We start from the raw sequence: 16,235 nt of genomic DNA on the forward strand, positions 1-16,235 counted from the left end.
AAGAGTTGGTACCGGCACCGAATGTCGTGGCAAAATCCACCACTAATACCTCTCTACCCTTGAGAGCAAGCTCTCTCGCTAGTGTTATGCCCACAACACCTGCTCCTATCACCACACAATCTACCTTCTCTCTTGGTATGCTCGAGGTTGAAATTAAGCTTATTCTTCTTTTGAAGCTTCAAATTGTGTGCTTGAGCGTCTTCCTCCTCCACAATAAATAATCTTCAAATTTAGACTTTGCCCATTTTATCGTAGGACTTAATGATCAGAGGATTAGTCTCCTTATTGCCGTTTGATTTGATTTTAATATGTGAGGGTGAGTCTCCAACAAGGATTAGTTTGTGATTGCTTTGCTGGGAAAGATAATAAATTGAGACAGAAGTGGACAAAATTAAATTTTAAAAATTTTATCTCTTATTTTTCATTAAAGAGATCAGAATGATTTAATCGTTAACGAATTAATTATATAAGAATGTTTTAGTATATTTTTAAAACAGAAAAACCGACCCGTTAATAATGGCTAAAATCTTGAGATAAATTTTCCAACTAAAAAACTCTAGCTTACTGAGAAATTTCTATATCTGCTGCCTTCGCTGTTTGCTACGAGTATAGCACCTGAACACAACCGCAGCAAAGGAACAAAGATTCAAGCACATGCAACCTAGAAAACGAAGTCACCTTGAAGCACTAGAGCTAAAGAAGATAGCTAGAAATAAGAAACGCTACTAAGCTTTCGTCTAAGCTATGGAAGAGGAAGTCGAGAGAGCTCAACCGGCCATCTCTTTGTCTTGAGGATCTCTTGCTCATGATAAGGGGAATGGTACAACTATCCTTGAGATCTCAACCACAGAAAAAGTTTAACGCCTGCACAGCTGAAAAGGATAGAACCCTAACTGAAGATCGTGGACGAAGAAGGGAGGGAACTGAGAGAAGGATCTCAAAGCATCTAGAAAATCGTCTCTATCAAGCATGCAACAACACTAAAGTGGCGGAACAAGCCTTTGAGAACCTGTATACAAACAAAACCCACCACAATCAAATACAAAAACAACCGGAAAATCAAATCCAATGGTATCCTACATGAAGAACCGCTGATTTGGAAAGAAAATATAAAAAGAAAATAAAAGAAAAAAAAAATTTATCCACAGCTCTGCCATAGAAGGGTAGGGATCAAACTCACCATTGGGTAAGGAAGGAATCCATCGTCCCTTGCCCAAAAGAGGCAAAGGACGGTTGTATTGAGAGTCACCGAAGAAGTGAATGGAAGCTACAAAAATGAAGAAAGACAAAAAAAGTTGAGAGAGTCTCTCTAGTTTCAAAAACTAGAGATAGATAATTAGGGGCTTTTTACCTTTTCAAGTTGAAAAAAAAAAAATATTTCTCAAACCCTGATTCGGAAAAACTTTTTTCCCGAATCAGGGTGAAAGTGGACTCTACCGCACTTTAAAAGTGCGGTAGAGCTTACCGCACTCTTAGAGTGCGGTAAGAAATAAAAAAAAATAATTTTTTTTTTAAAAATTACATTACCGCACTCCTAGAGTGCGGTAATGTAATTTCACAATTTAAAATTAATTTTAAAATTTAATTTTTATTTAATTAATTATTATATTATATTATATTAATTTAATTATATATTAAATTTATATAAATATGATTATAAAAATTATATTAATATTAATATTAATTATTTTAAATTATTTATAATATAATATAATATTTATTTTATTAATTATATATTAAATTTATATAAATATAATTATGAAAATTATATTAATATTAATTATTTTAAATTATTTATAATATAATATTATATTTATTTTATTAATTATTTTAATTTATTTATAATATTACATTTTTTTAAATGGGTTTATAATATAACATTATATTTTTTATATTTATTATTCTGTATTTTAAAATTTAATTTTTATTTAATTAATTATATTATATTTTATTAATTTAATTATTTATTAAATTTATATAAATATATTATAAAAGATATATTAATATTAATTATTTTAAATTATTTATAAAACAATATAATATTTATTTTATTATTATATATTAAATTTATATAAATATAGTTATAAAATTATATTAATATTATTATAAATATTAATTATTTTAATTTATTTATAATATAACATTATATCATTAATATTTATTATTTTATTTTATTGTTTTTATTACAATTAATTTATAAATATTTAATTTTTGAAACAGTAACAGCTTTTAATTTTTTTTTAAATTTTAAAATAGTAAAAAGTCCAAATTTTTTTTAGGTGTTGTTAGTTATATAATTTTTTAAAAATTTCATAATAATAAAAATAATAAAATAAAATGATAAATATGAAAATATAATGTTATATTAAAAATAAAATAATATAATTAATATTTATAATAATATTAATATAATTTTTATAATTATATTCATATAAATTTAATATATAATTAATAAAATAAATATTATATTATATTATAAATAATTTAAAATAATTAATATTAATATTAATATAATTTTTATAATCATATTTATATAAATTTAATATATAATTAAATTAATATAATATAATATAATAATTAATTAAATAAAAATTAAAATTTAAAATTAATTTCAAATTGTAAAAGTACATTACCGCACTCTAAGAGTGCGGTAATGTAATTTTTAAAAAAAAAAAATTATTATTTTTTATTTCTTACCGCACTTTAAGAGTGCGGTAAGCTCTACCGCACTTTTAAAGTGCGGTAGAGTACACTTTCACCCTGATTCAGGAAAAAAGTTTTTTCCGAATCAGGGTTTGAGAAATTTTTTTTTTTTTCAACCTGAAAAGGTAAAAAGCCCGATAATTAGACAAATTCTTTCAATCTGAAAAAAAAAAAAAGAAATCTTGATAGGATTGATAATTTATAATAATGTCAATTTTATAAAAATGAGTAATAATTTTCAAATTAATATATGTTTCATATTCATATAAAATCAATTAAGATATACATATAATCAACATCTATTATGCATATATAAATTTCAATCAAGAAAAGTAAAAGTTAACTATGAAAATTAGTAACGATAAATAAACATATAAGAAAAGTAAAAAAATAAAATTTATTAATTAAATTATAAAAAAAATGGTCACTAAAATAAATTATTAATCGTTTACCGGTTATGTTAAATACTAACGATTAAAGTACTGATTATTTATCAATAAAATTTCGTAGCTATTTTTTTTATTTTTTATATATATACTTACCTATTAATGATAAAAAAAAATAAATAAAAATTATCAATAACTTTAATAATGACTCACCTATAAATTGTTGACGAAACATTACAAATGAGAAGTATGTAGTCAGTGAATATAGTGCCAATAAGTGGAAAAAATAACTATAAAAACTATAAATTTTGTCTAATTACTGACAAAAACCTTCACCAAAAATCACCGACGAGGCTGATTTTATCGGCAACTTTATAATTTGTAAATTTAGACTAGTGATGAAAACCTTGCACTTTGCAGCATTCCCATTTCCAACTCTTCTCTCCTTCTACTAGCTCTCTTATAAAATCTTGACAGCGAAAAGGTAGCTTCACTGTCAGATCAAGAATGGGATATTCATGTGCAAGCGTTGTTCATATGGAACCTTTTCTCTCATCGGCTTTCAAAGTTCTCATTTAAATGTCTGCTACTACCATTAAAATATGCACCAATGATAGCTCCGTCGAGCTCGCACCTTTGGTTTTGCAGCTATCATCAGGGCCCCTACTCATTGGAGCCTGGTTCTTGCTCCAACAGCTGAATATAAGTCGCACGCTTAAGCGTTATTCATTTTCAGGGCTAATTGATTTAGTAGGTGAGTTGTTACATACTCCTTAGCAGATTTCGACTTTCATGATCACTGTCTTGTTATCTTAATTGAACAACACCCTTTGTGGATTCTAGATTAGTGCGCAATTGAGCACAATAACTTGACTTTCGATTCATTCCCTATTGCTAATTCTGCTTATCAAAAATAGCCTCCTTGAAGCTCTCGATAATGGTGAGAATACGAGATTGATAGGATGGTAAAAAAAGATGGGAGATTGGAATAGAGAGCAAGATCAAACCGTTACAAAGAGAGGGCCATGAGTAGAGATCAGAGGAGCACTAGGGAAAAAGAAGAAGAGCATATATAAGTTGACGCACACAAGCAATGAAGCATTTGGTTTTGTTTCACAAGGACTGATTTTGGCTAGTGAAACGACTCTGCTTTTGTTTATGAGGTTGAAATTGCTTTGATTTTACTGTGTGATTCGATAACACTTTATATTTTTGCCTCTTTTGAATTTTGTTTTGTTAAATTTCAAGTGATAATATATATAGACTATGTTGTGATATTTGAATTATTGTGCAGATGCATATGTGAGGGCATGCATGGATCTCAGTATACAAAAGGCCTGAATTTTTAGTCTAATATTGCTGATTGAATGCTTAGGCTTTCCTTATTTATTGCTGTGCAACTGGGTGCAAGAACAACATTTGATCACCCTAAAGCTAAGCCACTTAAAGATTTTAGAACCCTTCAAACACGTTACAGGAGAAAACACGGAATTAAGCCTTTCATGTGCAGGAAATTCAGTGGCGAATGATGAGAGAGTTTTTGGAATACACAATCATATACTCCAATTGTGACTTGGCTGAAAAGTTCTACATGTTAAAATTAATCCAAATAATTTTTAAATATATTTTTTATTGAATCATCGGTTAAAAATTAGTTTAAGTTAGTTTTAAATATATTTAACTGATATATTTGAGCTATCAATCCTTATCACCTGTAACTAATTTGTAATAAGAATAGTTAGGTTATACTCGTATATAAATACATCTTTGCACATTATAGAAAAAATATTTTTAAATAACAATTATGTGCTTTCTTTATATGGTATAAGAGCTTCAAAACCTTTTTGGTTTTGATCCGATCTGTTCTTCTTCAACATTTCCCATTTTATCTTTTAATCAAATGTCTTCTTCATCAACAGTTTCAAATGTGATTCATTCCTCTGGGAAGATGCTAGTTTCCTTTAATGCTTTCCAATTTCCCTTAAAATCATGCCTCAAAACTATCCTACCTGGAAGCTTGTCCCTGTGTTTCGAGGGTATAATTTGATGGGGTATATTGATAGAACGTTGCCATGTCCTTCTCTTGTTGTTCAGCAAGAAGATGGAAAGGATATGTCTAATAGTGATTATGAATTCTGGTTTTGCCAAGACCAATTAATCTTGGTAGCTATCATAGCTTCAACAAGTTTTTCGGTAATGCATCTTGTATCATCTGCAACATCTTCTGCTGATGCCTGGGACAAAATCCAAGTTTCTTATGCTAATCGTTCTGCGACACGAATCCTTTCTCTTCGTGAGAAGCTTGCCAATTTCAAATGTGAATCCAAGCCTGTGTCTGAATATTTGCAGGCTGTTAAAATCATGGCTGAGTATTTAGCTCTTTGTGGGAGCCCTGTTTTTGATATTGATCTTGTCATATATGTCTTACATAGTGTGGGTACTGAATTTAGAGACATCGCAGCTGCTGTGCGTGCTAGAGACTCAGTTAAACTTCAAGCTCATGAACTGTACTTGAACCGAATTGATCCTTTATATGCTCCAGCTCCAATGGTTGCCAATAACGTCAGGAAACGGTCTGCTAGTCGCCAGACCAATCAGTTTGACCATCAAGGATTTTCGAATGTAAATAATTCCTTTTCTAGCTCTCCATTTTCTTCTGCTAAGAATAATCATTCTGATTTTGTGAGGAAAGCATCAGGTGGCTCAAAAATTTTGTGCCAGATTTGTGAGTGGCCTGGACATAATGCCAAAAAGTGTTATTGCATGTGCGAAAGACTTCTTCAAAAATAATTTTCCACAGCCACTAGCTAATCATGTTACTGCTCATGAGTTTTCAAGTTGGGCTTTGGATACTGGTGCATCCCATCATGTAATGAATGACCTGTAAAATCTATCTTTACCTGCACCTTATGATGGGCTTGATGAATTGCATCTTATTGATGGTGCAGGTTTGGGAATAACTCATGTTGGTTCACAATTTCTTTCTTTTCCATTATAATGTTTTGTGTGTTCCTCGTGCGAAAGAAAATCTCATATTTGTTTCTAAATTTTGTCTTGCTAATAATGTTTTAATTGAATTCTTTTTTGATTGTTTTCTTGTTAAAGACCTATCCACTGAGGAGGTAATCACATTGGGGCGAATTGAGAATTCTCTTTATCGTCTTTCTTTGTTATCCAAATATGGTTTCTTGTGAGACCTACTTCTCATTCTTGTGTTCATGATTCATCCTCTGTTTGGCATCATCGTCTCGATCATCCAGCGGCTAAAATTTGTCGTTTTATTTTGTCTAAATTTCAATTGTCTGAGTTTTCTGCTGCGTCTTTCAAATGTAATTCGTGTCATTACAATAAGAGTTATAAACTTGCGTTTAATGTATCGTCTCTTCGTAATTCTTGTCCATTAGAATTATTGTATTTGGATTTATGGGGATCTGCTCCAATTCAATCAGTAGATGGTTTCAAGTATTATTTAATTTTTGTTGACTATTTTACCAAATATATCTGATTCTATCCCCTAGAAACTAAATCTGATGTTGCATCAATTTTCTCAATTTTAAAAAATTTAGTTGAGAATACTTTTTGATAGGCGGTTGTCGAAGCCGTCAAAAATAACCTATTATCAATCAACAAATAAATTTGCAGATAGTGGCAATAGGGTCGAACCACAGGGAATTGACACCAAGTATCTTCCTAATAATGACCAAGGCAAGTAATAACAAGTAAATAAAAGAGGGGGGTTTGTTTTGATGAGTTAAAAGCTAAAAACAAAAGAGAAGAATAATTTAAATAAGTGAGAATATCAATGGGAAAGAGATTCTAGCTGAAGTGTGAGTCTAATTCAATTTGTTCAGAATTGATCATTGATTTCTTGGATGCTCTTATTTATTTCAATAAGTTAGTTTAGGATGTGGAAGACGCTTCTCACAATCCAAATTCCTCCTTAATTCTAGTTTGATTAGGAAACGTTCGCTAATCAAACACTAGTTAACAAGTTGCCAAGGAACGTCCTTGGGGCCTTTGGCATCGAACAACTGTTAACTGCATGAAGACTTAGAGAAACCTAACTCTAACCTTGCCAACCGCGTGGTCAAGTTCAGATTATGCAACTTGATTAAATTTGTGTTTAAACAATCTAAACAATTACGGACCTAAACCATTCAAACAACATATTACTTATGCAATTAAAAGCAACAGGCCTTAATTGATTCTAAAAGCAAAGCAATAATTATAGAAAGAATCAGATTGCATAAATATTGAAACAAGCAAGAGTTCAACAATGGAGTATTAAACCTCCCAATTCATCACAAATTTGAATATTCTCAACTTCAACTAGAAAATAATGAATTTAGCCACTCATGGTGACTAAAATACAAAAATAAAGAAGAAAAGAAAGAAGGAAAGTTTCTGCTGTGTTGCTGGAGAATTTCCGAGGATGGCAGATGCTGGAAGAGATGATGAGTTGCCTTTGATGCTGCCCTTTTATAGCTGGAGAGTCCCAAGTCCAATTTGATTAGGGTTTTGTAATCTCAATTTGATTTGGTCTTCTTTGTAGTCTTTGATTCCTCTTTGAATTTTGTGTTTGATTGAGAATGGAACTCTCTAAGTGAAGGGCGTGGCTCTTGGGACTGATCTTGTGGTGTTTGAAGTGGACTTGGACTTCTTTTCTTTGAATTTCTAATTTCTGCTCTTTTCCCGCCTCTGCTGCATTTTCTGCTATTAAAGTGATTTGGGCAAATCCTGCGAGTGATTTGGGCAAATCACTTGCTCATTTTGCCCCAATCGCTTCCTGGGGTTTAGTCCAGTCTCTGTTTTTGTCTCTGCGAGTGATTTGGCCAGTTTCTGCAAGTGATTTGGGCAAATCACTTTGACCCAATCACTTTTCCAGCTTTTTCTTCACTTTTTCTCTAACTTTCCAATTTCTTCCTTTTCTGTAAAAACATATCAAAAACACAAATTAAGCTAGAAAAATGTGTAAATAAACAGTAGAAAATATAATAAAAATTTGGCTAAATTATGCTTGATCAAATACCCCCACACCTAGCTTTTTGCTTGTCCTCAAGCAACAAACAACTTAGTCAATCAAGCTCCTTTTTCTTTTGAGCCTAAGTACCACTTAATCAGCCCCCCCTAGACTCCTAAATTGAAACACTACAGTGTAGGATGCATGTACTAAGGTTGTCCCCTTCTTTCCTTGTTTCCTATCGCTCACCATGGCCAAGGGAAAGTTTGTTATTTGATCATGCTTATTAATTTATATTAGGTTTAATGCAATCCCTTAAGAGTGACTTGCCCTATTTTAAGCATTTTTAATTACCAGCACTTTTTATCCTTGCCTGAAAAAGTCACCAACCTTTTTACGCGATTGTGCACATGGGTGATACACCCCCGGTTACTTAGTTGGTCACTTGTCCAAGTGGCTACTAGCTCTGTTCATAATCTTAGACCATCGAAACTTTATTTGCTTGAAAAAGTCACTGACCTTTTTACGCGATTGTGTACATGGGTGATACACCCCCGGTTACTCAGTCAGTCACTTCTCCAAGTGGCTTTTAGGCACAGTTCATAGTCTTAGATCATAGGAACAGGTTGTGCTTTCTGATTTGCTGAGTTTCTTTTTTTTTTTTTTTTTTTTTTATATATCAATTTGGGCAAATCAACTCAAAGAGAATTACACTAACTTTTATTGCATGTATTTTATTTTCCTTTCCTATTGGCCACAGCAGTTTCAAGAACTCAATTCAAGAAGAAAAACTTCCTAAGTAAAGGCTACACACTGTGCATGTTTCAATTTAGATTTAAAGGGTTGGATGATTTAATGGGGTCATGAGGTAAGAAGCTTTGTTGACTTAGTCATCTATACTGAGTAAAGCAATAGGCTAGAAAAAAACAAAGTTCTGTGTGTGTGTGCATATGTGTGGCAGAGACAAAAAATTTCTGGTGTGTAACAGAGGTAAAACCTAAGCAAAAATAAACAAAAAGAATGTAGAAGAAAACTAAACATGTAAGCATGGTGAAAAAAAAATGTTCCCCAAACACCCCCACACCTATCCCAAACATTGTCCTCAATGTTTAAACATAAATATGAAGAAAATTAATAAGGAGAAGGAAAGGGACTGCCTGGGATGCGGGTGATTTGGGCAAATTGCCCCAGTGATTTGGGCAAATCACCCAGCCAAATCACTGTCTTTGCTGTTCTGTGGGCAGGAAGTGATTCACCAGTATTTGAAGCAAGTGCTCCATATTGTGCATTCTGGTCTCAATTCTGTCGAGACGAGCCTGTACTGACTGGTTAGGGGCTACGTCTTCATGGACTTGATTCTGTTCCCGCTGTGGTGCTTCTGGAAGTGCTTCTTGTGCTGGTTCATTGACTCGCACTTCTGCTGTTGCTTCTTGAGGTGCAGGACGCTGAGAAATGGATGGTTGACTGGCTTTCCTTTTCCTGAACACACGCTCATGGCGTGGTGTGAGGGGTCCTGCAGGGGAAAGAGAAAAAACGCCCCCCACTTGGCGTAGCAACCCCATACCATCCAATGATCGGAGGTCCAGGGGAGTTTGCTTACCAGTGGGGGTGAGGTCAGTATGGGCAGGGTGTAACAGCTTCTGATTCACTGCTATGGCAGTGATCAGATGCCCAAAGATCAGTGGCCTATTGTATTGTATGATGCTTGAGATTTGTGTTGCTACCCAATATCCTAAGTGAATTTTCTGTTGTGTGTGCATACACCACAGAATGTAAAGTTCTGTTTTGGTTAGGATGTTAGGTGCATCCTTTCTCCCAGAAAAGGTATAGGCCAGTAATCTGTGCAGGTATTTGAGACTGGGATTCCTCAGGTACAGGTCTTTGGACCTGGTGGGCAAGTAAGAGTCTGGAGGGCTATCACATAACTCCAGATAGGCATTGCTGGGATTGAAGTCAGTAGGAAAATCCCAGGTGGATCCAAGGCATTCAGAGCCCATGGCAACACCAAACTCATGCATGGACAAGCGAAATCGCTGTCCCAAAAGTCTGAATCCAATTACATCATGTGTGTGCAGATGGTGCATTGCATGCTTATCAAAGTAAAATGTAGTGTAGAACTCTTGTGTGAGTTCAGTGAAAGAAGGGAGGTGAAGGTAGAAGAACCTGTCCCAACCAATGGCAGTAATGAAAGAGCGTACCTGGGTATGGAGTCTCAGGGTGGCAAGAGTGTTATGATGGAGGCATTTACCTGGATGGTGTGGCAGGGACGAGATTCTTGCAAGCCTGGCCCTTTCTGAGGCTTTGTTGAATGTGAGCGCCTGGCTGATGTGATCAGGGTGTGACGGTTTGGGCAAATCACTGGGTAATTCGCCCCCTTCATTGCTTGTGGGAGGTGTACCAATGGGGGTGCCTGAATGTTGCTCGGTGTCAGGTGGTGGTGGTGACGGTGTCCTGGGTCTTTTCTGACCACGGGTGGTGGAAGGCGTGGTCTCTTGAGGCGTGTCGCCTTCTTGAATGTCCGTCGCAACTGGTGAGGAAGGAGGCGGTGGTGCCTTCAATGACGACCTAGTCCGGCGGCGGTAGGTCTGCGCCACTGGGCTTTCTGAGTTTCTTGCTTCTACTGTCACTCCAGTGTTGACGCCGTCGTTGTTGGGTACTGATGGAGGGCTGTCCATTGCTTCCTCGTCGCTGTCAGTGGGAAGGCGGACGGGCCTAGTCATTCCGCGTCGCTTCCATATTCCGGGGCCGCCGGTGGTCATCATCTTGCTACGGGCCATGGTGCTTCTTGATGTCGCCGGTGGGTAGGATCTTGAAAGAGAAGGAGAAGAGGAAACAAAGATTGCGTAAGGAAAAAGAAATAAAAAATGAAAAAGAAATTACTTAAAGTGATTTGGGCGGTTGAACTGCCCTGATCATTAATTGCTGGTCCTCTGGATTCTTTGACAGGATGATTTGGGCTAGTGATTTGGGCAAATCACTTGGCCAAATCACTTTTCCTCTTTGCAGTGCTATGTCGGTACTCCTCGTGATGATGTGCTGAATGGGTGTTTTGGCCTGGTGATTTGGTCAAATCACTTGGCCAAATCACTCATTGGGTTCGACCGACTTGTTTGAGCTTATTCTCCCTGTCGATGTGCCTGCCGATTTGGGCATATCACCTGCCCCAATCACTTTCAACTATGCTACAGTCAGATGATCTGCCCCAGTGATTTGGGCAAATTGCCCCAGTGATTTGGGCAAATCGCCCCAGTAATTTGGGCAAATCGCTTCATCTGGGCTGCCTCCCAGTAGCGCCCTGTTTTCTGTCTTGGGCTGGACAGCAGTATCTTACTCAGTAGTTTAGGAAGGGGGATCCAAGGGAACCTCTTCCACAAGATGGGCAGTGAATTCTTCATAAAATTTCTTCAAACGGTGCCCATTAACCTTAAAAACTTTGCTTGTTTGTGGGCTCCGTATGTCAATAGCTCCATGTGGATAGATGTGCTCAACCAAGAATGGTCCAATCCATCTAGACCGTAGCTTCCCAGGGAATAATTTGAACCTGGAATCAAAGAGTAAGACCTTATCACCCACCTGGAAGTCTTTTCTGGAGATATTCTTGTCATGGAAGGCTTTAGTCTTTGCTTTGTAATCCCATGAAGCTTCGTATGCATCACGTCGAATCTCCTCGAGCTCTTGAATTTGCAATTTTCTGTGGACTCCAGCTTCTTTTTCATCAAGATTACAGCTCTTTACAGCCCAATAGGCTTTGTGTTCAAGTTCCACAGGTAGATGGCATGCTTTCCCATAAATCAGCCTATATGGAGACATCCCAATTGGGGTTTTATAGGCTGTTCTATATGCCCATAGAGCATCATTAAGGCGCACACTCCAGTCCTTGCGATTTGGGCAGACTATTTTCTCCAAAATTGACTTGATCTCCCTATTTGACACTTCGGCCAGCCCATTTGTTTGAGGATGATAGGCAGTAGAGGTTCTATGGATGACATGGTGCTTCTTAAGGAGAGTTTCTACTACCTTGTTGCAAAAATGGGTGCCTCGATCACTGATAATGGCCTTGGGCATACCAAATCTTGAGAAAATATGGGATTTCAGAAAGTCAACCACTGTTTTTGCATCATCAGCCCTTGTTGCCTTGGCCTCAATCCATTTGGACACATAGTCCACAGCAAGAAGTATGTAGGTGTTGCCAAAGGAAGGTGGGAACGGCCCCATGAAGTCAATGCCCCATATGTCAAAGATTTCACACACCATGATGGGTGCTTGTGGCATTTCACTTCGGTTGCCAATATTTCCCGTTTGTTGGCACCTTGCACATGACCTACAAAATAAATAAGAGTCTCTGAATATGTTAGGCCAAAATAACCCACTTTCAAGGATCTTCATGGCTGTCTTGCGTGGCCCAAAGTGGCCTCCACAGCTGTGAGAATGGCAGAAAGTTATGACAGAAGAAATCTCATGATTTGGGATGCATCTCCTTATGACTTGGTCTGCACAATGCTTCCATAGGTAGGGCTCATCCCACACATAATACCTTGCATCTTTCTTGATCTTGTCTCTCTTGTACTTGGGCAAATCAGTAGGTACATTTCCTGTGACAAGGAAATTCACAATATCAGCATACCATGGTTCCTCTTCTTGGACAGCAAAGAGGTGCTCATCAGGGAATTTTTCATTGATGGGGTAGGTCTCCATCTTGGTCAGAATTCTGCTGAGGTGATCAGCCACAAGGTTCTCCTTTCCCTTCTTGTCTCGGATCTCTAAGTCAAACTCTTGCAACAGCAATATCCATCTCACCAGCCTAGGTTTGGACTCTTTTTTCTTGATTAAATACCTTAGTGCCGCATGATCTGAGTAGATAATTACCTTTGTCCCAAGTAGATAGGACCGAAACTTCTCCAATGCAAATACAACAGCCAGCAACTCTTTTTCTGTGGTAGAGTAGTTGCATTGTGCAGCATCTAAGGTACGTGAAGCATAGTGAATGACATGAGGAGAGTTACCTATACGCTGTCCCAACACTGCTCCAACAGCAAAGTTGCTGGCATCGCACATGATCTCAAATGGGAGAGTCCAATCAGGTGGCTGGATGACTGGGGCAGAAATCAGCAGTGATTTGACCAAATCAAAAGCTGTTTTGCAGCTGTCATCAAACTCGAATGGCACATCTTGCTGTAACAACCTGCACAAGGGCTGAGTTATCTTGGAGAAATCCTTGATAAACCTCCTGTAAAAACCAGCATGTCCAAGGAATGATCTGATTTCCCTAATGCTGGTTGGGTAGGGCAGATTTTTGATGGTGTCAATTTTAGCTTTGTCCACCTCAATCCCTTTTGCTGAAACTATATGGCCTAAGATTAAGCCATGGTTGACCATAAAGTGGCATTTTTCATAGTTGAGAACCAGATTTGTCTCCAAACACCTTTGGAGTATTTTCTCCAAGTTGGCTAGGCATTCATGGAATGAGTTGCCATGCACCGTGAAATCATCCATAAAGACTTCAATAATCTTCTCCACATAGTCAGAAAAGATGCTCATCATGCACCTTTGGAAAGTGGCTGGTGCATTGCAAAGGCCAAAGGGCATCCTCCTAAATGCGAAGGTGCCAAATGGGCATGTGAAGGTGGTCTTCTCTTGATCTTCAGGTGCAACAGGGATTTGATAGAAGCCTGAATATCCATCAAGGAGGCAGTAATGGCTCTTTCCAGCAAGTCTCTCAAGCATTTGGTCCATGAAGGGCAAGGGAAAGTGGTCCTTCCTTGTGGCGGTGTTGAGTTTCCTATAATCCATGCAAACTCTCCACCCATTTTGTACTCGAGTGGGCACTAGCTCTCCTTCAGAATTAGGGACAATGGTAATCCCAGTCTTCTTTGGCACCACATGGATGGGACTCACCCATTTACTGTCAGAAATTGGGTAGATGACCCCAATGTCTAAGAGTTTTACTATTTCTTTCTTCACAACCTCCATCATGGGTGGATTCAGCCTCCTCTGTGCCTCACGAACAGGTTTGCACTCATCCTCCATATGTATTCGATGCATGCATGTTGAGGGTGATATGCCTTTGATGTCCTCCAAGGTCCACCCTATTGCCTTCTTGTGCTTTTTCAACAAATCAAGGAGTTTTTCCTCTTCTTCTTGGCTGAGCTGGTTGGAAATGATGATTGGGAGTGTATTTCCAGCCCCCAAGTAGGCATATTTGAGATGATCTGGCAGGGGCTTCAGATCTGGTGCACTTTCTGTCTTTGTCTCAGCCTGCTGTCTGCTGGTTGATTGGGGCAGATTTCCTGTTGATTTGGGCAAATCATCCGGTGATCTGGGCAAATCTCCTTCTGTCATTTCTGTCTGCTCACTGATTTGGGCAGATTGCCTGGGTGATTTGGGCAAATCACCTTCAGTCATTTCTGTCTGCTGGTTGATTTGGGCAGATTGCCTCGGTGATTTGGGCAAATCACTCGCTGAATCTGCCCACATCACTATCTGGTCTGTCTCTGAGCAGTTTCTGTCCATCTCTTCATATCTGCACAAATCAGCATGGAGTGTTTCTTCTAGATCAAAATCAAAGACTTCTTGGCTCAAGTCATCAATGACATCAAGGCCATAAATAGGAGAAACATCTTTAGGGAATTTCATAGCTTCATAAACATTGAATTTGATAATCTCCCCTTCAAACTCCATGGTTAATGTGCCATCATGCACATCAATTTTGGTTCTTGCTGTGCTCAAGAATGGCCTTCCAAGTAGGATGTCAGAGGTGCAATTGCTCTTGTCTTCCTCCATGTCAATGATGTAAAAGTCAGCTGGGAAGACTAATTGGTCCACTTGCACCAACACATCTTCAAGCACTCCCTTGGGATAGACAATCGATCGGTCAGCCAATTGAATTACAATGCTGGTGCTTTTTAGTGAACCTGCATTCAATAAATTAAAAATAGAGAGAGGCATGACATTGATTGAAGCTCCAAGGTCACACATGGCTTTCTTTATCCCCACGTTGCCTATCTTGCATGAAACAGCGAACATCCCTCTATCCTTGCATTTGACTGGAATTTTTCTTTGAATAACAGCTGAGACACACTCCCCCACACTCACCTTTTCACGTTCAACAAGTTTCCTTCGGTTGGTGCATAGCTCTTTGAGGAACTTAGCATACCTTGGAATTTGCTTTACAGCATCAAGTAGGGGAATGTTAATTTCCACCTTGCGAAAGGTCTCAAGTATTTCTTTCTCCTCTTTTTCTTTTTGAGACCTTGCAAATCTTTTGGGGAAGGGAGGAGGTACCTTAAATTTTTCTGCTTGTGGCTGTTTCTGCTTCTGACTGGATTCTGCCTCATCTGTTGACTTGGGCAGATCGAGTTCTGCCTTCTCTGGTGATTGGGGCAGATTACCGCAGATGATTTGGGCAGATCGATCGCAGAAATTGCCCTTATCACTTTCTGGCAGATTTTCCTCCATGGCTTGTTTTTGCAAGTTTTCAGACCTACTGTCTTGTAACTCCTTTCCACTCCTCAAAGTGATGGCACTAGCGTTTTGCCTTGGGTTTATCTCAGTTTGGGAGGGTAGCTTCCCTTGAGACTCATATTTGCTCATTGAGGAGGCCATTTGACTCATCTGTTTCTCAAGACTTTGCACAGTATTTGCTAAATTTTGCACAATCTCTTCAAGAGGTATTTTGGAGTTCTGAGGTGCAGCTTGAGCTTGATTCCTTTGCTGATAGCTTGGATATTGATTTCCCCTTGCATAGCTAAAATTTGGATGGTCCCTCCAACCTGGATTATAAGTATTTGCATAGGGATCATACCTTCTTTGCCCATTGAAGCCTCCAACAGCATTGACTTGCTGGTCCTCCTCTTGAAGGGAAGGACATAGATCAGTTGGGTGGTTATTGGCACATATTCCACATGGCTTGGGCTGCTGAATCTGCTGAACTTGTTGGTTTTGACTCACAACAAGGCTACGGACAGCATTGGTGAGTTCAGAAAGTTGGGATGATAAAGTGGAATTACTCACCTCATTTACATTCCTTGTTGGCAGCTCTTGGTCTCCAAATTGTTGAGAAGCTGCAGCCATGGAGGAAATTAAGTCCCTCATCTCTCGAGGTGATTTTTTTTCAATGGTTCCTCCACATGCTGCGTCAATAAATTTTCTCTCTGAGGGTAGCAATCCTCCATAGAAGTACTCAATGA

At 37.6% G+C, this 16,235-nt stretch overlaps 1 protein-coding gene across 1 annotated transcript; it reads left to right on the forward strand.

The window, feature by feature from the left end:
• The first annotated feature begins 5,078 nt into the window (after positions 1-5,078).
• On the forward strand, positions 5,079-6,283 carry LOC110608204. The gene is made up of 2 exons (XM_021747416.1): positions 5,079-5,814; positions 6,195-6,283. Exons 1-2 carry the CDS (start codon positions 5,079-5,081, stop codon positions 6,281-6,283), a joined length of 825 nt encoding a protein of 274 aa, XP_021603108.1.
• The last annotated feature ends 9,952 nt before the right edge of the window (positions 6,284-16,235 follow it).

The sequence above is a fragment of the Manihot esculenta genome, chromosome 11 (assembly GCF_001659605.2).
Source record: "Manihot esculenta cultivar AM560-2 chromosome 11, M.esculenta_v8, whole genome shotgun sequence".
NCBI lineage: Eukaryota > Viridiplantae > Streptophyta > Magnoliopsida > Malpighiales > Euphorbiaceae > Manihot > Manihot esculenta.